Source organism: Ixodes scapularis, unplaced genomic scaffold (assembly GCF_016920785.2).
Source record: "Ixodes scapularis isolate PalLabHiFi unplaced genomic scaffold, ASM1692078v2 PGA_scaffold2__306_contigs__length_199485367, whole genome shotgun sequence".
Lineage (NCBI taxonomy): Eukaryota > Metazoa > Arthropoda > Arachnida > Ixodida > Ixodidae > Ixodes > Ixodes scapularis.
The window spans coordinates 165,786,750-165,811,854 of NW_024609857.1; the positions used below are offsets into that span (position 1 = coordinate 165,786,750).

The 25,105-nt window shown below is 45.3% G+C and overlaps 1 protein-coding gene and 1 pseudogene across 1 annotated transcript; one reads left to right on the forward strand and one right to left on the reverse strand.

Moving 5' to 3' along the window:
• The first annotated feature begins 1,025 nt into the window (after positions 1-1,025).
• LOC120839881 (sulfotransferase ssu-1-like) lies at positions 1,026-1,886 on the forward strand. The gene has a single exon (XM_040210264.3). The coding sequence runs from the start codon at positions 1,026-1,028 to the stop codon at positions 1,884-1,886; it is 861 nt and encodes a 286-aa protein (XP_040066198.1).
• A 7,968-nt stretch (positions 1,887-9,854) lies between these two features.
• Positions 9,855-22,410, reverse strand: LOC115323562 (annotated as a pseudogene).
• Between the last annotated feature and the right edge of the window lie 2,695 nt (positions 22,411-25,105).

The window sequence follows — 25,105 nt, forward strand, 5'->3', positions numbered from 1 at the left end:
GCGGGAACGACCGACGGCGGCGGAGAAGGAGCTGTCGTGCTGACGTCCTGCTGCGCTCGTTCCAGCGGTTGCAGGAGAGCGTACGCTCGGCGCAGAGCGGTTGTTCCGGTCGCTGAGGTCACAACGAACCCAGTCCCAGCTGAAGCGCTCGGTTCAAGTGTCCGAATTACAGTTTGTGTAGTCCGGAAATTCAAAATAAGCGGCTGCAGTTTCTTCGCTTGACACTCGAGGAACCACGTTGAAGCATTGGTGCAGGCTCATCGGTTTAAGATCATTCGTGTATGGTCGGAACATTCGATACATTGGAGTCGCTACTCGTTGTCGTCTGATCCTGACTAGGAACGGGAGACTTCGTCGGAAAACTCACCGCACTCTCCAACAGGCGTGCCGGCGTATAGGACCAGATCGATATTGTCGCTGTAGCGCAACATATCTAATTAAATTTCGCTCAGCTACGATGTCTCCATGGCTATCACGGTGATGAGAGACGCCGATTCAGAAAACATGTGGGTAGCATCGGCGCCATCAGCGCAGTTGAACCGTGTGGTCACACCTAATGGCAAACCGCCAGCTCGCTGCTAACGCTGTCATTCTCCTACTGCCGAGAGAACTTCCGGTTCCGGTGCGAGAGTACGTCACGATCATAAAAATTACGCCGCGGCTTGTTTTTGGGGGGAGTTGGAAAGCAATAAAAACTCGATATTTAATTATTTCTTCGCGTATAAGTTAATAAACTGAGAAGAAAACGGATGCCTGATTGGCGTTCAGTGAACATCGAAGGTGTAATATAAACGACGTCTGGCAAAGGTAAAAAAAACGTAATTTTATGGTTCCTTTGACGACCTTCAAAACGAACTCCTTTTAAGGTTAGACGAATCAGTGCAGACCGATGGGCCCGAGATCGCGAGCTCATTCGCCAATCTTTTAGAGGGGGCCTGAAGGCCTTTAATGAAGGCCTTTAATGTGCTCTTCCAAGACGAGTCTATGACTGACAGTTTAACGCCTACTGCTTTCGTTTCCAGAGAATGAAAGAGAGAGACCGACCCACCTCCCAGATCATTGATGGCTTTCGCTTGCCTGGATATTTCTCCGAAGTGGTCTATCGGAGTGGTCTACGCTACCAACCGGAGGAGACCGACATCGTATTGGTCACCGTCCCCAAAGCCGGCACTCACTGGATATTAGAAATCGTCAGAGCATGCTTCCGAGTCGTCAGGGGTGTCAGTGCGGGCTGGAGCTTTCTCGAGATGCACGGTCTGGACGGCATCCTCAACGCCGAGAGACCGCGAGTCATTGTTACTCATCTGCCCTTCCACTTGACGCCCTTCTCGCCGTCCACAAAGTACATCTACCTGGCTAGGAACCCTAAAGACTGCTGCGTGTCTTATTACCATCACACAAAAAAATTGCCTGCTTACGGCTTTCAAGATGGAACATTTGACGAGTATTTTGAGCTTTTCATTGAGGGCCTCACGGACTTTGGCAGCCACTATGAGAACCTTTTGTCTTGGTACGCCAAGAAAGACGAGCCTAACGTGCTGTTCCTAACGTACGAGTCGATTCATGCTGACATAAAGGAATCGGTGCTCAAGATCGCTGGTTTCGTCGATGACGAACTCGCTAAGGCGCTTGCGGAAGACGAAGCAAAAATGGCGGCTGTAATTGACAGTACGAGTGTGACGAAGATGACGAAGGATTGGGATGCGCAATTCGTGAGGAAAGGCGTCGTTGGAGACTGGAGGAATCACTTTTCAGAAGAACAGTCCCGGCGGCTAGAGCAAAGGTTCTTCAAAGAAATGGAGGGTACTTCTGTGCCAAGGCTATGGGATAATGTGGACTGGCTTCTAGACCGGAAAGAAGCTGCTGAGATGACTGTGTCTGTTTAATGTGTCAAATAATAAACCATAATTACTTCGTTCCACTGTTACTGATAAGATCGATTTCTGTCTTGTTTATCATTGTCTTTGCTGTCTTCGACTACATAGTTGGAGAGAGCCGAAAGCAAAACTTCAATCATAAACGTAACACACCGCGTTTTTATGTTTGCTGTTTTCTTTTTCGAGTCTCGGCCATCTTCTTGTAGCATTATCGCCAGTGAGTTTGCCCCAATACAAAAGTCGAAGGGAGAAGCAGGAGGGGTGAAGATAATAAGCCAAGCCGTACATTTTTAATCTCTCAGTGGCTGTAACTCAACTGAAATTTCATGTATACATTCATTAAGATGAATGAAATAAATATTTTGGGTTGGGAAGCTCAAGGCTTTAACTACGATACATTTCAGGACGTTGCTAGGAACCCCTTCATTGGAGTGGACGAGCTATGGCTTAATTTTAAACCTAGGGTGCATTCATATGTGCGTTCCAATGCGCGTAAACTATCAGAACTTTCCCAAACGAAAATGCCAGATTCAGGCCGGAATGAAAAATGCCAGTTCCGCCTGGATCTAAAATTGGGGCACCAGTTTGTATCCAGCCTAAAACCACGCAGTTCCAGAAGGGATAAAAACTGGTGCCCCAATTTCCGGTCCAGGCGGAACAGACTTGTTCCGTAATGCTGCAGAGCCACTGGTATGCAGGCGGAACTGCCTGGGTTTGGTAGATTCTAGCGGCTCCGCCGCGCTACACTCTACCAGAGCCCCGCGGCTCCGGCATGCCGGTAGGATGTAGGTCCTCCGGGACCCGGCGGTTGATTAGATCACCGCAGCCCGCTGCCGCTGTGGAAATCGTTGCGCGGAGAAGAATGCGATAGTATCGCAAATGCTATCGCACAAGTTTCGCTCGCCACACAGAACTACGCTCACGCTTTCGCCAGGGCACAATTATTTCAACGCGGTCATGGACAAACCGCAGTGGCTACGAGTGCGAGCGACTGGCTTTGGCGGGTGCTGTGACGTGATTCTGCCAAGGCGCGATCAAACGCGACGGTGTCTCGCCCGTAACGGCTAAGGGCATCGCGCGAAGTCCAAGACCCACGTAGGGCCTCAGTGCCGATCGCCGGGTGAGCACCGGCGCACGATTAAACGATCGTTTGGTATCGAACGCGTGCTCCAATACATTAACAAAATTATGTCAAGAAAAGCATGTTTTGTCATGGTTTTGCAAAAGGAAGTTGAATGCAATATCGCCTATATATTTTCCAGTTGCTAGTGGTGGAGGCTCGTAGACCTGTGGCCTCTGGTTATGTTTATGAACCGCCATATCTATTAACTTGTCAGCAAAACAGAATGAGCCCGTGAGCACAACCCAACACGCAATGAAGCATCATTACACAAAAGGTCGCCAACAGGAAAAAAGTAATTAAGCCATGCAATAATTATTAAGGCAATGAGCCCTGCACCGCCGTGCTCCTGCCAGTTATGTGCGGCATAGTTATGCTCAGAAAAGCATTCAGCTGGTATCTCTCTAACAGTATATGTACTATCCTGAAAAGAGTTAACATCATCATGATAGCTTGCGTTTTTTCCTGAGGAGCGCATGGCTGGTGACTTGCGAAAAAGCTGACGTGCAAAGGCACGGGGGGGGGGGGGGGGGGAGGCGTGAACGCAAGCGAAACGCCGAGTCAGAGAGCAGCGGAAGCTGCGGGCCCCCAGCGCCGGGAAAATATCACCTGACCTACCCGTTAAGGCCGATTCGCGCGATGGACTAATCCGCGGACGGATTGATCACGTGACGACATGTCCGCGGTTCGTTCGTCTCCCAAGCGCATTCACACGAGGGAGACCACGAACAGACGCCAGCGAGGATGGACCGCACCTCTTCGCCACCCTACAGTGCCGCGAAACTCCAACATCGCACCGTGGCACCGTTGTCCAAGAGAGAAATTGACGTTTGCTACGGCGATAAAGAATCCTACGTCGCTGTTAAGTGCAGATCGAGACAAAACACCGGGACAGGCTTCGCGCGAAGCGCCACTAACTTTACTAACCCAAAGTATGACCACGTGGTATGACAGTGACACAGGCATGGTCCTGCTCGAGAAAGCTTCGGCGTAGACGCGACGAAGTTCTGGGCTCGCAGAGGGGCGTTTGGAGATGCCTTCACGCACTCTGCGCTCGTGCAAAACACTCAAGCATACCGCATCCACAAGAGAGGTCTTGCTCGGTGAAATCCTGATTGGACGTGCAAGAATTATCGCGGCGTGCTAGATGAGTTTTGACAGGACCTTCTTGAAACGGACCCGGAGGAGCACCGGAACCTGCGTCGCGTCAGCTGGACAAAGTGTCTGGAGTTTCTTTCACGTGTCGAACCAAGAATCGCGCGACAAGATGAACCAACGAACGGACAAAACACAACGATGCGCCATTTTTGTTGTGAATGCCTAGAAGCAAAAAACCAAGAAAATCATGTACCATTGCCAGACTAAATGCTTTCCAAGTCAATCTCCCACCAAACGTCCGCGAGTGGAATAGGCGCTCGACTTTATCAGTACGCGCGTCCGCGGGCGAGGCGCGGATCGCACGAATGGGTGACGTGCCGGTCACGTGGTACACGGTCCGCGGACGAAAATCGCGAATCGGTCCGTCGTGTGAATCGGCTATTAGGAGCGACACGCGGAGCTCAAGATTACGCCACACACTCTCAACGGTGGGTGGGCTGGGGTGGCCTGTAAGTCCGCTGCGGCCGCCCAAATAAAATAAACTGCCGGGCGAAAAAAAAAAAAAAACGAGGAACGCCGTTGAACGCTGTTAAAAGAAACGATGTTTTGCTCAGCGATCCTGTTTCTTTTTTTTTTTTTTTTTTTTGCGGAATCATCTCTTCCTTTTCCCCAAACTACGCTAGCACGCAGAGAGATGGAGAGCGGCGTTTCGCTTGCGTTGACCGGCTGCCCCGCTGCCCCCCCCCCCCCTCCCCCGCCTTCCCCGTACGCTCCAGGTGGACTGGCCCAGATCAGCTCTAGTTACATTGCAAGTCACCAGGTAAGCACTCCTCGGAAAAAAAACCCCGTTCCCGTGTTAACTCTTTTCGCGATAGTGCAATAACCAGACATCTTAAAATGTGAATGATAAAAAGAGAAAAAAAAATGGGCTGACATTACAGGAACTTGTTGATGTACGTAATAAATGACATGGGCATGTAGACGCCACTGGCAAGGTCATATAATTCCGTAGGCTCTTGGAGGGGGGCAGTATTTAAGTAAAGGCAATACTATCGCAGGCCCACCAGGATCACAGATTTCTTGTTTGATGGCTATTCCATTTGTGCAACTTCACCAGCCGTCATCGTTTCAATGACCACAGTTGCCGAGAAATGAAGGCATACACATCACCACACATACTTCCATGTACTTTCACAGTGATCACAACACAAAACCTCTTGCTTGCCATCAATGGATGCTAATCACAGCTCTGCACACAATCTTGCTTGCATCACAAGGTTCAGCATTCTCCCTTCCCTGATAATGCTGGCCCACAAAGAAAGTCGCAAGTATAGACAAAAACTTACATGATGCATTCATAATATCCAACTGGTTTTCTTCCAGGCATGGGGTTGCAGGATTTCTTTGTCACCACCAAAGTTCACATTAAAATTTAACTATATGTAAGCAACATATCAGCTTTGCAATTGCTACTGAGACGAGATGTAATACTAACCAAACAGCCAGCAGCCCGCTCAGCCTCCTCCCAAACACTATAGTAAAGATGGTGACGATGGCCTTACTTTTGGAGAGCGCTTTAACGTGGGCACTTCGTCAAATGAGTGAAAGTTTTATATGGACAGTGTCCATATAAAACTCTGTCAAGAGACAACCGGCTAGGGCTTTAAGCATAAGGGACAATTATGTTTAGTGAAACATAAAAAAATATAAAGAGTAAGGTACTATACCTTCTGTTATTTACTACATAGCAAATTGGGCCAGTTGGTATGAACTCAACATGAAGGGGAAAAAACAGCTTTAAGTATGACAATGAATAAGTGAAACACACAAGAGGATGAAGGTGACTGAACTGTAGTTTTAATAGTACACGGAAAGGATAAAAGGAAATATATCTTATCAAGCAGATGAAACACAAACGAAAGTGCTGGCCAACGGTGTAGTGCGAACTGTGCAACTATCTGGTGCCACTCATGACTGATCGTAGGTGTGTCAACAGTACACCACAGTTGTAAGTCAGCTTTCGTCCCGTAATGTGTGTTCCTCTTTGTAATTGTAATACTAGAATCAGTTTTTCCCATCATGTTTAACAAAGGATATCTGATCAAAAGATTATTTTTCATTTTGGGAAAAATGCGTGTTAAAGTAAAATCTGCTCGACAATGACAGAAGCTGTATATATAATGCTTTATTTGGGAAGTTGACGTACAGCTTAGGACATCGGGCCAAAGACTACAAAATGACTAGTATGTTAAATACCTAACTGAATATCTAAAAAAAACAAAGGTAAGTGACGTAGTGTATTATAGGGAATATGATGTTCCCTATGATAGACTAAGAGAAGGTGAAAAAAAATGCTCAGATAAGTAAATTATAAGAAAAGGCACTCATTATGACATTAAAAAAAATATCACAACAAATGTTCCCAAAGAAAACAGCGTGATGTACAATGGGGAATATACCAAGATTAAAGATATGCAACTGTGCATACCATAGAGAAAGCGATTCACTACAAAGTGAGTAGAACATCAAAATACATAATAAAATATCACAAGGAAAAATGCTTTCAGAGAGACTGCACACGATCATGATGCTGGCTACATTTTTGCTGCCTTTTCACCGCCATCTAAAATATTTTTAAATGACAATCATAAGCACGAAGCACCTGATGTAGTACTGAGAGCATGCGAGGAAAGTAAGTTACGTTTTCTGGCGACAAAGATAAAGTAGGTATTGTGGCGAGCTCAAACTCTATCGGAAGGTAACACCAGTGGTCGGAACAAGATGATGTAAGTAATATTTCTTTAATTTTTTATCAGACATTTATGGCCAACAGAGCCACAAGTACGTGGAGATAAATAGCTTCTAATGCCACAAACTGACCTATTTTCTCACTGAAAATTCCTGAAAGTAGCTTTGAACTTATGAATATGATAGTGCTAAGCTCTAAAACATTCACATTTAGGTCCAACCACTAGTGCTACCTTCTGACAAAATATGAGCTCACAGTAATGTACAGTTTATTTTTGGAGTAAGAAAAGATGTATTTCCCTCAAAAAACACCTTAGATATTCCAAGTGCAAAATCATAAAAAAGGGTAAACTTTTCTTGTCCTCATGACATTCTTGCGACATTTCTGGTGGTGTTAAGCATAGCCTGAATGGAGCAATGATCTATTTTGTAAAGCCACCAATTGTTGATAGGATGGAAGCTTGGGCGAGTTTCTACTGCGTTATACGAACTTAGAGCGCAAAAAGAATGATAGACAGAGCAGGCACGTTGCCAGAATTTTGTTATGGGGGGGGGGGGGGGGGGGGGGGGGGAGGGCGGGGTGCTTGCCCATGACAAAATGCTGTATGAGGGGGATGGGGAGAGGAGGTCCCAGCAAAATGAACGATTTTTTTAAAGGGGGGGGGGGGGCCGGGCCCCATGCCCCCCCCCCCCTCCCCTGGCTATGTGCCTGAGACAGCCCCCCCTGGCTACGTGCCTGAGACAGAGTGAGACACAAGTGAGCAAGGACAGCGCTCTCCTTGTTTATTTGTGTCTCACTCGGTCTGTTTGTTTGTTTTTTGCACTGCAAGTTTCTATGAAGTGGCCAAACTTTGTATAATGATGGAGATCTCAAGGATCCAAATAATCAGATCGACTATCAGTTCCAATTGTCTCTGGCATCTACCATAAACATATACCAACTCATCTGACATGAATTTTGGTTGAATTTCGTTATGAGATTGGCCGCGCCCGCAACTGACCAAGGAGGCAGCGAGCGCGTGGCCTAATGGTTATCGTGCCTGCCTCCCACGCGAAAAGCCAAGGTACGATTCCTCGGAGCGACGCATCTTTTGTTATTCCTGCAATTTAATTTTCCGGTAGTTTCGGGTATCTTGTTGCGTGTTCGAGATGCGAATGTTCTAAGCCTCGAACATTCTACGCCGATTACTCCAGAAGCTCACGCATGTACAGGTCCCCTCAAAGTAAAATGGAGCGCGGGAGCGGCGACCAAACTGCAACGCCGCGCTATCTAATAGCGCTGATTTCCTCCTCCCAATACTCTGACTGACTGACTGAACCGGAGTCAGTTTTCGCCTGAGCGTTCGACTCTGCTGTCACGTCGACTTCGACGCCCGCGGCGCTCTGCTTTCTTCTGTTCCCTTTTTATTTTTGGGCACAAGATCGCCCCATTAAACGTTTTGTTTCTTCAGTTATTATCGCCTCATCAATTGCCATTCGTGACAATATATGGGGCAAACATTTTTATAAAAATATTTCAGATAATGCTACAAACAGCATGAGCAGCTTCAACAAGATAAAAGGAGTCATACCGACTACCTAAAAAATTGTTGGATATGAGAGGTCACATGCGAAATTTGCTTAGAATTTTGTTGGTCGCAGGCATTGAAGTCACATGCCATGCATGCTGGTTTCATTTGCAGCATATTTGCAAAACGCTGCTTCTACGCATAGGAATAATTTTCTCTGGTAAACCAGAGAAATTAAGCAATATGTGCTGACATAACTTTTACTTGATTTGATAAAAAAATGGTCATACTGGCTTGCACTACTTTAAAGAGATGCTGAACTGAAATTTTAATTTCAGAAAATAAGGCAGCAGAAGCGTTTAACAAGATTCTAAGAACCGCAAAACATTACTCATCCGGCGACATTCCCAACATTTTTAGAAAAGAAATGCGTGACTGAGCGAAGAATGTGACGTAGACATTCTCCCGGAGCAGTTGAGAGCGAGAGAAAGCGGCCTGGTTTTTCTTCTCCTTAAGTGAACGAAGCAAAGAGGAGAGCGAATGAGAATCGCGACGTGGCATGTCTTGTCAGCCTCGTCGGCTTCGTTCAATCACGTCCTCCTTTTCCAAAAATACGGCCATCTATTCGAAATACCGCTGCATGAGTGATCTTATAGGGCCTGTAGCGTCCTGCCTTTCGCTCCGGCCTTGTTTTGTGAAATCCAAATTTCGGTTCCACATCCCTTTAGAGATAAACCACCACTGCCCAACACTAACACTCTAATTGCGAATAATTTAGCATGCTTTTTGATTGTTAGTTTCAATAATGTATTACAAAAGGTGTATTATTAAACCCCTTGTCCCATATAATACACCCCAAAACTTCAATTCGACGTACAGCGCCCTTTAATCGAACAGGCTGCCCCAAAGTTCACGAGGGGCTCGATAGCCGTGTGGTACAACTTATTAAAATAGCTGATGTACCGTATTATTGACTGCAAAGAAAAAGGGTTATTGGAGTTTTCTTGGCCGTACTGCAAAAGCTCCGTGTTTTATTTCTTTTGTCTTTGATACGTACTTTAGCAATTTAATACGTTATATCGCACCGTTATCAAGCCCCTGGTACAATTTGGTGCTGTCTGTTCGACTATAGGGCGCTGTATGCGCCCAACACTAACACTCCGATTGCCAATAATTTAGCGTGCTTTTTGATTGTTAGTTTCAATAATGTATTACAAAACAGTGCTCTTTAGGCTAACAGGAATATACCATAAGATTTTAACCCACACCTTGTCCTTGTTTGTGCTGAAAAATTTACGCATTGTTCATTTGAGTCAGCGATGTAAAAGGGGTTAGCAATCAACTTAAATTATGTTCCTCAGCAGGAAATGAAACCCGCTCCCCCAATGCACACACACTACGTAGCGCCATCAAGTAGTACACTCTGTTGTCTACTCATCACGTGACTTTACTACAGGTGTGATGACAACCACAAAAAGATGGCAGGACTCAGTGCCTCTGCCTTCAGCAGGGGTGGCTAGATTAATATTGTCGAGGAGCGGGAAGTGAAATTATCAGGGAGCTGTTTGGTTGGAATGATTACAACACTGATTTGTATGCCAGGACTATTGTCCCTCTCCACATGTTTTCTGAATTATATGATAGATACACGCTGCGCCATAGCTTAATAAAAGCAATGACGCAGCTTACCTTAATAAAAGCAGCGTGATTTTACAGTGCCTTAGTTTCACATACCTTATTGGTGTCTGCCAAGTGCTTTCATCGGAAAGAAAAAAAGATAAGACAAAGGTAAGCCACTAAATACAATTCACAGGTCTTTGAACTGTATGTGTAGCTCAGCCTTTCATTTAGTACTTCGATCCTTGCCAGAATATTTCGTGCTAAATTGTGCACAAATAACACGCTGCCTCTACTTGTCATGTGGAAAAGAATCAAATAAGCTATCGAAATTTAAGATCCAGGTCACGTACCTTTGATCTGCAAACCTTTCCGACTGCTGATTTTATGTTTTTTTTTTTTCACATTGAGTACCCATACCACGGCTTTGAACGCAGTAACTTTACGCCCTTTTGCCTGTTGCTCAAGGGCATTCTTGCACAAACAACCTTAGTTTTTGGTCATAATGATATTGTTATCATACGCGCCGCACTTGCGCACACGAAGAACCGCATGTGGCTCACGAGCCGCAGTTTGGCCGTCGCTGGAACTAGAGCCGCAGAATGTTCCCAACGGTGCCTACTTACAGCAAGTATTGAGCATAGCTTGAACTATGCCCAGGCGTTTTGACTGACCGATATCGGTGGCGACATAGCCGAAGTCGTCAGTATTGACGTGAAACGAATAGACCAGAATAACTGAAAATTGTATGTAAAACGTATCGCTTGACCTATACAGGCCTACCCCGGACTTGGGTGATTCCCAAGGCGAGAGAGACCAAACGAGCGAGACCAAAGGAGTGCAACGACCTAGAGCAAAGAAAAATAATTTTAATGAGGAAGTGGAGGTGAAGGTGCAGGTGAGCAGCGCAATCTTTTTTTAATTGATGGAGAGAGAAAAAGCATGCAAGGCCGCTCGTCCGCTTCCTTTGTCGTCTGCTCGTCCGCTCCCTTTGTCGTCTGCTACGTACTAGCGCGCGCGCGCTTCGGGATCTCGGAGGCCGTGGCGCAGCGGCCAATGGGAGCCCCGTCGACGCACACCAGCCAATGGAACCGAAGGCGCACGGAAACTAGGACCCATTTTCGCGCTTCCCTCTGATGACGTCAGCTCGCTCCACTGAACCAGTTAATGCTTTCGCATTAAAAAAAATTGATGAAGAGAATGTGCACAAGCACAGTCGTGGCATAACCAGTCATGGCAAAGCGCCGTCATGCTGACGAACTTGGTTGACGCTCGACTGGAGTGCCACGGCGTGATTTTGAAACAAATTTTGGTAGTTTTGCTGTTCTGGAAACATTCAATGGTTTTACCCTAGACTACTCCGACACACACTGGGTACTGCCATCGCTTGGCCATAGTTTCATGCATTTGGTGAACCGATGTACGAGTAAAAAAAAATGCATGGCTGTGGCCGCGGAGGGGGATCACCTTCAGCTGCCGGTTTATCACTCTAAGCTCCTTTACGTCGTTGGGTTGAATGCATACCGAATTTAAATTAACAATTCTTCCAGTAGCGTAACAAGAACTAGCCCACTGCCTGTTTTCACGCCAGCTGCCTTCCTTTTGGGGAGGGAATATCTTGTAATATGATATATAGCACGCCACATATTGGTGTTGTTAAGAACGTATAAGCAGAGTAGAATTCCAATTCTTCCACCAATAGTGAGTATAAAATTAAAGGTGATCTATATAGCAAAACACTGCACCTTGCTTGTATGCTTGTGCTCTGAGCTCGCTCAAGCGAGTGCCAAGGCCGTTAATCAGCTTCAATGGGTCTGCGCCCCAGGTTGGCAAGCTGTTCTTCATTGTAAACTTTGAAACAACCAGGATTATATATTATGCCCATCTATCTTCACGTTTTCTTATGCATGCCAGGAACATTCTATGCAGTGGTTTATTTTTGTACAGAAGCCTTTATGTAAGAAGAAAGAAAAGTAAATGTAACTCTAATTTCAAGAACACCTGCTGGAAAGGACCAGTGAAAGCACGTGAGCACTTGCTCTATGTTGGCACCACCTAGGTAGCACTCCTAGGAAATTCTACTGGTTTTATAATTAAGCGGAACCTTGTAGAATTTCCTCTGGCTACTTCAACTGGCATATATCCAAAAGTGTGCCTATTAAATTAGTCTAAAATGGCACCTTTTATGAATAGTATTAAAACCACTTAAGAATATCAACCTAGAATGGCGTCGACTCCTGTCTGGTTGAGAGCCGGACGGGTGACGTCTTGACTTCTGAAGAGCCCATGTGCACCGTGTCCCGTCATGGAGCACGCAAGGAGCGCCTCGTTCGTAAAAATGGTGGTTAGCAGCACCAGTGCCATACTGGGGGCAGTCTTGCATCGTCTCACTGCTGCGAGGCTCAATTGAGGGAGGAAAATTTCAGATCCCGCCAAAAGTTCCACAGCCTGTAATAATACGAAGTAGTGTCAAATCCTTCATTTTTACGGTCCCACGTTTTTCGCGTATCAGGCACAATGGATGTATTCACGGCCATTAAATTTTACGAATTTTAGAGGACGGAATGCGAGCCTTTACAAACCAAAAGATTTCGTGTGCTCTTAAGGGACAGCTCCGCCGAAGTTTCTGTGATCACAGACTTCTATTAAGGTTGCACCATCTGTTATCCCATGAGCATGTGCATAAAGTAACTCGACTGAAAGGCGTACATTTCAGAGACAAAATTATTCTTGAAACTGATGCGCTCGCGTCCCCACCACCACTCTACAGGCAACACCGAACTCAAGGTGGCAGTCATCTTGTATAGCTGGGGCTGTGACGTCACATATTGTGAGCCAGGAGCTCCCTGCATAGCATTCTGCCAGTATTTTTCACGGTGGCCACACTGGCCACCATAAGGGAGCAGCAGACCGCGAACAAATCTAACTCGCCTCGTTACTCTCCTAATCCAGTGGAATTGCACTCAACGCGATAATACCTGGAGCAGCAGTTCTTCCTGCATTCTAGCTACCGTGAACACAATATGTGACGTCATGGCCCTAGCTATTCAAAATGGTGGCCACCTTGAGTTGCAAAATGGTTTCGGTTTCGATGTGGACTTCAATTTCGATTAAAAACTCAGCAAATGTTTTTTAGTGAAATTAACATATTTCCCAGCGCAGTTTATTCCTGTCATTAAAAAATATGTACTGTTGAAAAGCACCAAACCAGGAGCTGCCCTTTAAAGAGAAGCTAAACAGGTTTTAGAAAAGAATGATCTAGAGATAAACTTCAGCACATTTGTATCCTGTGAATTCGAATTGGAACAGCTTTTCCTCCAGAAACATCAATGCAAACAAATGTGATAAACATTTGCTGGGGCGGGACGTCACGTCAAGCGATTTCAGCTGGGAAGCGAAGCTCGAGCGCCATCTCTCGATGACTAGCAGCGAGTAGCGGCAAACGCTTGCGTATGCAAAGAATAAAAAAGAACATCACATGTTTTTACTTACTGGATGTTTACTTACATGGAAATATGTGAACATCACATACACGTGTTATTAAAACATTTCATTCGTTTTGGAGCCTTATGTAAGCTCAGAAATCTTGTTTGGAATTAACAGCGACCTCAGCAGCACCGACCGAGCAGACGACAAGGCAAGCAGTGTACACTGCCGCGATCCGGCGCTTCACAAGTGCACAGCGTCATCCAGTGCAGCACATTCTGTTCTCGCCAAATAGCGCATCGTTTGCTACAGATGCCTAGTTCCCGCCGCAAACCTTCACGAGTGTTCAACGTTCACTAAAACTTATACAAACAGTGGTAGCAGTACTAACCTTCCGTTTATCAGACCCAGCATGGGAGCTAACATTGGCAGCAAAAGACGAACAACAAATGCTTTTTTGATCAATCAGGTACGCCTTGCGGAGATTCCAAGGATCCCTTGTCGTGATGCCGCTCCTCTTTAAATATCTCCCAGTCATGCTTTTATGCCGCGTAAGGCGGGGCTTCAGCTCTACTTTCTGAATGGTTTTATGGCTCCTCCAGGCATCCAGTCTAAAAATAAATTTGGTATTCGTGATTTTCCAGGCCAAATGAGGATGACTCGTGTTTTTTTTTAAACACAGAACTGTTATAGGTTGGCCTTTAAATTTAGTGAATTTTCTCATTCTTAAAGGTCGCGAAAATGAGTAGCTTGCAAACATTAGCAGCTCTACAGTATCACTCATGTCTGTGATATTATGGAATAGTGCCTCCCTTTGTTGGGCGCTTTAAGTTAAGGCGCTTGAGTGCGCTCCATCCGTCACAGCGCACACTCCAACTAAATGAAATGACCATATCTCACTTCCAGCGCACACTGATAGAGCGCACTCTGCTCACTTCGTCGTAGATGGAGCTCGCGCTGCCCAGCTTCCGGTAAGACGACATGTTTCAGCTTTTACGCTGGAGCGTCAGGCATCCCAGAGTCTTCCGACAAGAACTAGCAGGAAATAGTTTATTTAAGTTTTGATTCGATTTTTTAATTGCCGCACCAACAGCGTGCAGCATGAAAGTAAACTTTGAATTTATTTAATGCCTATAGCTATCCTCAATAAAAACAACCTTTAGGTGGTGCTTCTGGGCAACCAAGGTGAAAACAGAGGTTGTTAAGTTATGTTCCAAAACTGCATGCCCAGGCACAGGTGCTGGCCGGCAGTAGTAGAGTTCGCTAACCGCGTCCATTGCTGTCACAGACGCCTTAAGTTGACCCACTTATACACAAACGATTACCTTGGTGCGGACAAGGCAATAAAGACAAAATGTTTAGTTGGGCTAGTTTGTTCATAAGTGGAAATGATCACCAAAGGGACGGGGACAATTTAAGAAGACGACAACACGGGGCGCACTCGCAACCGAGAGTTTATTAGAAAACACAAATACTTGAATACCTAAATAAAACCATCTCACTTCCAGCGTCCCCACTCTTTTCCCAAATATAAAAGTTATTTATCTAACAAAGCCAGATAAGGCTCGCTGATGCACTTATCAGCCCCTCTTGTTTTGATGATGAACGCTTCGTGAATTTCTCTGTCTGGTTTTTCGCTGCGTCGTCCCAAAGTGGTAGTGTTGGACAACAACAAGCTGCACGGTTATCGATCACTATGCACAGCCAAATGCCCATACGCCGCCTGTTTGATAGTGGCTGCGTGCTCTCTCGCACAATCATTTATGCAGCGGCCTGTTTAAGCAGCTGTGCTCTTATGTAGGGCAAACAGGCGGCTGCATAAATGATCGCGCGAGAGAGCACACGACAACTATCAAACAGATGGCATCAGGGCATTTAGCTGTGCATTGTAATTGGTGCCCGTGCAGCCCATTGTTGTGAAATACAAGCATTTTGGGACGACACAGCAAGAAAAAAAAAACAAGCAGAGAAATTTACAAAGCATTCATTATCAAAACGAGAGGGGCTGATAAGTGCATCAATCACAATGCACAGCTAAATGCCCTGATGGCGCCTGTTTGATAGTTGTCGGGTGCTCTCTCGCGTGATCATTTATGCAGCGGCCAAACAGGCCGCTGCATAAATCCACAAGAGAAATTCACAAAGCATTCATCATCAAAACAAGAGAGGCTGATAAATGCATCAGTGAGCCTTCTGTGGCTTTGTTAGATAAGGATAGTAGTCCCCGTCTCTTTGGCACTCATTTCCAGGCAATGGAGAAGTCTCCACACATGCAATGAGCAAAGAACACAAAATAACAGATGTTCTGGATCCTATACAGGTTCCTAAATAAGGCCTCTGGGAGCCACAATCTTGCTGCTGGTGTGTGTAGGTCGTTGAAGCCTTGCTAAGGCGTGCCCATGGTGTAAATTGGAGACTAGTTTTTGAAACATGAATGCTAACATCCTAAAGGGTTTCTACATACGTATCATGTTGTCATGTTTCTTGTGCCGAAACTGGCACTGCGAAGGGTGCGGTTGTGGGGCTGGGGGTGGAGGTGGCTTTGGGGAGTGTTCTTTTAGATGCTCTTATGGGGAGTGTTCAAGTGAGCGATAGTCTTGTGGAGGGTCTTGTGGCACGTCTTCTAGCTCCTCTGGCTCTTGTGGCACGTCTTCTAGCTTCTCCGGCTCTTGTGGCACGCCTTGTGGCTCCTGCCGCAGCGGCATGCCATCTGGTCTGTCTGGTTGTAGCTCGTCTCGCAGCTCCGGACCTTTGTTGAATCTGACCACTTGGCTGGTAAATATGTTGGGCAAGAGCAGGAAACTTACTCGCACGTGAGCGGTTTTCACACGAAAGTGTACTGCGAAAGCTCCTGCAGTTTGCATTAGGGTGCAAGAAACACTGATAACAAGCGATTCTACTCCACCTGACAAAGTTCCGAGAACAATGTTTGGTGAAGACGAGGCACACTGGTCTCTTTAAGGTCCACATTTGTGACTGTGTGTGCAAGAGGGATAACAGGTGGGCGAGATTGAACCGGGCCCCGCATTGGCGCTCCTGGTACTTCTGCACGTAAAGGAATAGTGTTCAAGCACGTACCAAATACTAAAAGGAAGTGCTTTTCTTGCAGAAGAGCAAGGTGGCGTAGCCTAAACGTATTTTTTACGCTGCGGACCTGCAGATTGAGACATTACAGACTGACAAAGAAGCAGAGAGGAGGAAACTGCCTGTCGATTTTGCCTTGTTCCATCCCAGAAAAGAGAAAAGTAATTTTCCTCTCCGAGTGCATGAGCTCTCACATCTGTTTCCAAGGCGGGGATCAAACAAAGAACTTACCTTTCTGAATTAGTGCCTGACCCATCCAGTATTATGACATCATTTCCACTAAAAGTGACGTCCTCTCCCTGGGCAATGCAGAGGGTCTGGGAACGTGCGACTGCGCTCAGTATCTTTTCAGCCCACTCCAGGTATTCGTCTGCAGCTGTCATAAAAGAAAAAAAAAACTTTTCCGAACAACTATAGTGAAAGTCAATATACATCATGTTTACTTGAGGCCCGCCGCGCATGGAGCACCTTCTGCGGGAAGAAGACCCTTTCCCAATGTCCTTCGCTCAATTCCTCCTCACGTTCTCCCCCCCCCCCCCCCCTTCCTCTCCCGGGAAGCAGGTCTGGAAGGTAACCTTCACCGAGAAGAGGGCTCTCCCTCTCTTTCGGGTGGAAAGGAGAAATCGAAACGAACCTCCCGCTCTGCTTGTTGGTTGGCCTTTAACACTGCTTTTCTTTGAAAGTACCTTTCACTATAAGAAGTGCCCATAAAACTTGGGTAAATTACTTCGTAAAAGTATTTAAATTACAATTACAACTACTTCGCTCCAAATATAGTTAGGTACAATTAGAATTGCTACTGTGCAAAAACTAATTCTTTACATTTACGAATTCCTTTTAGAAAGTAATGCGTTAACTTCACAACTGGTTTCCTTTGAGCTACGCGACTTCAACCGATAGCATTTTATGCACTAAACTTCTCCCCCCTTCCCGATGTATGACCTTTGTCATGAGCAAGGCCCCACTCCCCGTGAAACAAAATCCTGGCTATGTGCCTGATCCGATATAACGGCTTACATGCGTTCTGGGCCTATGTTTAGTCGAATTTAGTCGTCTGATACTCGACATATTCAGTTCAAGAATGTGATTCAGTAAAAAAGAAACCAAGAACTTTCACGGATTCAGGAGCCTCTAAATGGGATCGTGACGACACTGCTTGTCAGCCAACCGTGAGCCACCGTTCTAATAGCGGACGACGCGGCATCAACTGCTGTGGCAACGGTGGCTCACGGATGGCCGACGAGCAGTGTCGTCACGCCGCCGCCGCCTTGGCTGGATCATCCCCCGCCTTTTCTGAGCAGGAAGTTCCTCTAGGGAAGGGGCGCGTCCCAATCGTAGATCCCATTTTTAGCAGGGAAAAAAACGTCGCATGAGCTCAATTTCTTTTTATTCTTAGGATGCTTAGAGCCCGTAGATTGAGTTAACACCAAGAGCAGACAATCTTAGAAACGCCCCTTTAAGCGTACTATATTATGTATGAATATTACAAACAACATGGTCCAAACAAGCTCCCTTGGGGACTCTGGTCTCGTTTCTGTTGATAATTCTATTATAAATATGTTTCGTAGTTTTAGTGCAGATCCGCGTATACCCTAGTGCTCTATCTTTTCAATACAGTATTATGATTAATAAGATGAAACATCTTACATAAATCAACGTACAGACCTAGAGTAACCTCTATCTGTTTCTGCCTATGACTCGAAAAATCAAAATCACTATTTTTATATCATATTATCCTGAGCATATTTTAATTCCCTTTGCCGATCCATTTTGATAATATGGTGTATCCGTATGATGTCAGGTACTGCCTAAAATTTAGTCACTACACGCGTGGCCGCTAAAGGCAAAGGCGATTATCTAATTGGCAAGTTTGCTCTTCCTTTCCTTAATTTCACAAAGATCAGGAATGTGTGTGTGAAAACGTTGGCTCACTGGCCTAATTAAAACAGAAACATGAAGCGGTCGCACTGCTGGGGACCTGTTTTTGAGATCTTTTGCAGCAGGTCGCTCGACATTGTGTGGTCGATTAGCTTGTGAATTGACCCTAAAGCAGACGTCTTTCCTGCGCTTTTTATGTAGGCATGTCCTGGGTGCCCCTTATGTGCTTTGAGAGTTTAGCTGTGTTTACATAATCAACACAGAGGCAGTTTTTGTGCTTTGAATGCCCTGGAAGCTGATAGAAGAGAGAGAGAGAAGGGGTCAGAGAAGGAAATACATTGAGGTTGTCCCAGGTTAATTGTCCTGGTTGGCTACTGCTTGGACAACCAGGCAGATAACCAATGCTGTTTTTACTCTCGGTGACTCCATAGAGCTGAGTTAGAGTTGGACGAAATCATGAAAAGGGTTGTAATAATCATTCCAAATTTTGCTAATACTAGTACTATAAGTTATTAGACTACAATTACAATTACTTTTGTCAATGTAGTGAATTAGGTTCCAAATTACTCGAAAAAGTAATTAGATTGCAGTATTTCAATGACTGTAATAAATTACTACCAAAGTGTGGTACCCATGCTTCTATACCTCGCTTTATTGCCGGCAGAGACCAATCACTCACAGCAAAAGGAGCCCAGTGGATGAGTAGACAAATATATAGGTCGCGGCAAATAACTTTCTCCAAACTTAAAAAAAATGGAGTGCTTTGCGGAAGTGAAACTAACTGCATGTTGTGAGCAAGCGACTTGCGAGAGTGCCCGGATTTTTTTAGTGCGCCTGGTTATTTAATTAATTAAGACTAATTAACTAACTTTTTCTATATTTGTTCAAGGGCTGAGGTGTGAATTGGAAAGTTTTAGAGCACACTGAGAAACACCCATAAAAGCTGTTTGCAGAATGATGCGCTTGGCGTGGTAATTTTTTCCGGCCTTTAGAGAATATATAGGGGGAGCGCATTGTCATGTAGTATTTTGTGTTGAACATCTTGGGAATAAACAGCGGGAAAGAAACTTGGACAAGAGTAAAGGAACAAACACGACAGGACGGCGTCGTCGTGTCGTGGTTGTTCCTTTACTCTTGTTCAAGTTTCTGATGTTCCAAGATGTTCATCTCAAACCAACTAGCCCAACACGTCACTTTGTTGCAGTATTTTGTGCATTTTGCAGGCGTTTTCTGAAGGCTGAAAAAAAAAGCACGATAAGCATACTATGTAGAAAACACTTCAATTGGGTGTTTCTCAATGCACTCTACAAGTTTCCAGTTCACACTTCGATCCTTAAACGAATATTGAAAAAGTTACCTAATTAGCCTTACTAAATGAAATAACAAGGTGCGATAAAAAAACGTGCACTTCCGCAAGACGCTTGCTAACATCATACAGTTAACTTTACGCCCGCAGAGCGCTCTTTATTTCTTTAAGTCTAAGTTTACACAATTTGCACTGAAAGGTGAGCGTGACGTTCATATGTTCAGATTCTCAGGGAAGATCACATTTTCGGGCCCTAACAGTATAAGTACATTGTCGTTCCCTGGGCTTCCTTATAGATTTCAATAATTGATGTTCCGTGGAAACTGCAGGAAAGTACACAAGGCTAACACTCAGTGCGAGCAAGCAATCGCTGGTTTTCGTTGTTTTTCTCTTAGATTTTAAAAGTTGTCATGAAAATTACTTTTGTTGTGGCGAGTGCCCATTTAGGTCGTCGGCCTAAGCAGTTGAATGTTATGCTCGTCAACACCACACTTGAGCAAAATGCGAGAAAGCGCCGATGTCGTGTTTACGCTAAATGTGTCCTGCTGTGTACAAGCACATCCTTTAAATATGGCGGTGCTGTTCACTTAGTTAATACACAGTTGTATTAATTGATGACACTGTCATAGGAGAAGAATTTCAAAAAGATTAATATATTACATTGAAATAATATATTTCATCCGAGGTATTTATAAACTATTGTTCGATTTAGAAAAAAACTGACTTGAAAATTGCCTGGTGGGCCTAAGTGCGTTCAGATATATCATGGCGTTAGTCCCCATTTCTGTTGATATCTCTTGCTTGCTATCGTTCTCATTTGAGCACTTTCAGTGCACAGCAGAGGATGCTTTAAAGGGGCACTAAAGAGGTTTTTGAAGACGCTTCTTTTTGTTGTTACATAATGTGGCAGGTGCCAGTTAGTATGTATTCAAAATTTCAGAAAACAAAACCGCTTATTGTACCCGTGGCGATAGAAATAGACGCGGACAATGCTTTCTCCTCACGTTCCTTTCGCGAAAGCGATGTGCCCGCTCGTCTGCTCCTCTGAGCGTTTGCGTCAACACTTGAGGAAGATGTTTTCTTTCTCGATGCCGCGGGTCCTGTGTGCGAATTATTATCCCTCGTAGAATGCAATTATATTGTGTAGTATTTCTATCTCTTAAAATAAGAAATTACACAGCGTAAAAAAAAAAATTGGAGAAGCAGCGTGCGTGCTGTTCAATCCGCATGCGCGTGGATTTCAGTTCCCACTCGGATTAACGCTCGCGATTGGCCAGCGCTGGATCTGCCAGCGCTCGCGATTGGCAGACGAGCATCTTCGTCGCTCGGCTTTGTTCGGATGCACTCACTGCACTCTCCAGTGTTCTGTGATATATCGCAGAAAAGGGAAGTGTTGCACACATTTGGACACATGTTTAATAGGGAAATAGACTGAGCATGGCTGTTATTTCTGGATTTTTAGACGATCTCAGAAACCTCTGTAGTGCCCATTAAGCTGTTTATCGGAACTGTGAAAAAATAAGTATTATCACCATTAGTATATAATTAAAAGGAAACAGCTGGCACCGTGGAGCAGGCTTCTTAGATATGCTGTGGCAGTCTTACACGCCCCTCAAGGCCTACCAAAAGTTAAATATATATTCATCAACAATTCACATACTTCTTCGTTTCCTCACCTCCCTCTACAAATGTTTGTTTTCTTTCCCTAAAAGCCCAATTTCCGTCTTAAAAACATCAGCACTGCCTTTGTCCATTATCCGTTTCAAGAGATCTTGGGCCTGCATTACATGGGCAGAGGGGGTCCTTTTTGGATGCGCCTGAAATGTAATAGAACACAGTTCAAGGCAGAGTTTGCAAACGTTGAAGTATGCCCGGAAACGCTAAATAAAATCAATTATTTTGAGTTCAAATATTGATGTAACGAATATGTTGGGCAAGTTGCCGATAGAGCAAAGATGATTTTAATTTCTTGATATATAAAAATGATATGGCCTAAAATGACGATCAGCTATAAATCACGTTTGCATTGTTAATGTGCCAGCTAAGAAGAATATTTAAAAAGACAACTAAGAACTGTCGGGTCAGGGTCCGCCGTGGTCAATAAAAGAGATAAATTTGGTAGTTTACGTGCCCGAAAAACAAAGTGCATCTCGTGCAACCCAAATCTGAGTTTCACGACGCCTTTCTGCAATGGGCCTTCGTTACAGTGCGGGTACCTCAACCGGATTTCGAATCCTTAAACCAGAGACCCGTAGGCCACAGTTTTGCCTCGGAGCCGTGGTCAGTAAATTAATTCCAAAGGAATAATTGATTTGCTTGAGCTGTTGTGTTCGGTAGCACAACATTACACAACACTATCAGACGCCGTTGATTTCGTTTTTTATTTCTTTTCTTTTAGGAAGCCTGTGGCGGCGTCGGTGTTGTGGGCACACTATTTGCGTTGGCGTCAGCCTTACCCCAATATCAGCACGCCTGTACATTTCTACCTCCCAAGCGAAATAAATAATATCAACTATTGCATCAAAGCAAAAGAAACAAAACCAAAAAAAAAAGAGGATTATTTTGAAAAAGACTTGGTCGCACCATGGCCTTGCCCTTAGTTGCGATCAGGTGGTTCATTTCCTGGGATAGGTCATGTTCATTATCTGAAATTACAGAAAAATATAGTATTTGCAAGAGATCGTGCAAACTTGGCCACCAGAACAACTTACCTGAAATGTCTACTACCACTGCTTGGTAAATCCCCATGCCGCGCCAATTTACCTTGACTTTGTCTCCCGCTGTCACCAACGATCGCTTTCCGCGAATGTCTTCTTTTTTACCACGTCATACGTGTTGTCGTCGCTAAAATGGACTAGAACACGAGACATCGTGCGAGAAGTTCAGGTGCGAGCGCGTCAACCATCAAACACGGTAGCCAAATCTCTGGCAATTTCACGCGCTTTTACGACTAACGTTGCCAGAGAGCAGCCTCTTTCACGCTAAATGCTCAATAAGCCAAACTTAGCAAAATACTTTTATGTGCAAGCTGTGCGAATAATGCCAACAGAATGTTAAGCAAATGAAATTATGTATTTGTTTTCGAACTTAACACTAGTGTTTTATAAAAAAAAATGTTTTATATTATAATGCCGCCATGAATATCGTTTACTCTGAGCCACGGTGCTCTGAACCAGAGCCAAACAACGTTGATACTGAATGTGAACTGAAACTCCAAATGAGCCAAACGCGCGTGCTTGGAAGCGACTTTGACTAAAACGCTGAAACTTCATAAACTTATGTTTAGTCCGCACTAGTCATTCGCCGTTTTGACGAACGCAAAGAAATGAACCGCCGCAGAAAGACATGTCCGTCTAAGAAGTATCTGAAAGAGTACAGTGAGGTAAGTTATTTTTGGTTACTGTTTTAACAATCGGTGTTTGCGCGTAGCGAGCTCATTCCTAATATTATGTTATTTGGTTGTACAGTTTACGTTGTGAAATATCGAAGTGTAGCTCTGTTTCTGCGAAACAATAAGAAAAAAATCCTCGGTCGGAGTGCAAACGCGACTCTCGTCGATATTGGCGCCTCTCGTTTTGAAATGCTGAAGAATGTTCTACGCAGTTTCTTCCATAAACGGAGCTATGGCTTCAACTCTCGCGATGTAAAGCCCACTACTAAAACTTTTCAGTAGAAGGAGCAGACACAGAAAGGGACGTTTGAGTTTGAGAGCTGAGTTTGAGACGTTCCTTTCTGTGTCTGTTCCTTCTACTATACTCCGTTTCACATTATGTTGTACCGCAGCGAAGGCTAGAAGCGCGAGCTCATAGCGTTGGCAGCAGCCCTTAGTGCACGAGAGCTTGTGCCGCCAAGACGTGCCCTGGAGCAAGGAGCTCGCGCTTGTAGCCTTCCCTGCGGTACATCATTCGGTGAAACGGAGTATAAAAAGCAACCGCATCTCCACGTGGTGAATGATGTTGATCGGGGCGAAGTACTGGGTCGCTAAACTCGTCGAGCACAACTTTGTGCCCAAAGTTTGCGGAACGCGCTAATTGGACTCTCGCGACGCTGACGTCGCGCCGAGCGAGGTGTCAATCATTCGCACGCTAATTTCTTTGAGAGAGGCAGAATGTAGCGAAGTTCATCGAGGCGCGCGTGCAGCGCGTGAGGGGCGCGAGGAGCCCGCTGATTGAACGGCATCGCCGATGACGTAGCGCCCGTTTGTCCCTACATCCCTACGCCAAGCGAAAATTAATGCTTTGCAGATTGTCCCTAGGCGACCGGCTGATGCTCCAAATCCCTCCAAAGTTTGTGTTAAAAAAAAAACCTCGTTTGTCGAAGTTGTCGCTGACGTCAAAGTGACGTTTCCGAACTTTGCGAGAGCCGTAGTTTGAGCTCGAGATCTTCGCTTCGGATCGAGGCGAAGTTAAACTTTGTCAACATGGCGGTGCCGTACGCTGCGGCCGAGCTTGTCTTCCGCCATCGCCGGCGTCGCTACCGAGACCACAGGGGACGCCTTTCAACTCCCCGACGACGACTTTCGGCCACAGTACCGGCTATCGAGAGCCGTTGCGCGTTGACTCTGCGACGAGCTTCGTTCAGCGCCCAGACTTCGAGGCGGCCGACAATCGCGTCTACCATGACCGTGGAACCACAAGTTCTCTGCGCTGCGGTTCTTCGGAACCGGTAGCTTTCAAGGCATGGTGGCGACTGACGAGCACCTGTCAGTCTCCCACATGACTGTGAGTCGGGCTGTCAGAGGTTTTGCGGCTGCCATCGATTTTTTCTGTAATATCCGAAGAGGTACTTACTAATAAGTTGGTATACAATTTAGAATCTTGGAAAACAAACAAGAGCCGGGGTAATTCTAGGGTAGGGTCGAGTCTCCCGGCAGCCGGCAGAATTATTTGCCCGAAATTCTACTGGCAGTCGTTGCTCATTGGCGGTCAAATCAATTCATCGAACGAAGTGTCATCGACAGACTGTTTCATCGGCACGCGATGTAATCACATGAAAGAGATTTTCTTCAGTTAGAGGTATATACACATTCAACATTTTCACACCCTTATACATGTAAGTAGGGTGTCCCATAAATAACCCTCTAATAAGTGTATCAATAGACCTTATAAAAAAATGTAAACCTCACACCTTTAAAAATTCGTGATTTTTTAAACACGTTCCTTAAAACGTGTGATAATGTACTACACCCTTTTGAAGATGTAAAACTACAATACCCCTTCTTGTCAGGCACGTGGCCAGGGAGGGGGGGAACCATAAGGCCCCCCCCGAAATCTTCCATTTGCTGAGGCCTCCTCTCCCCCCTCCCCCTCATAGAGCACTTTGTCATGGCCGCCCCCCCCCCCTCCCCTCCCCCTGAAACAAAATCCTGGCCACGTGCCTGCTTCTCGTCAAGGTGTAATTACCGCAGTACATTTCTTTTTTGGGGTGCACACAGTGGCCCGGG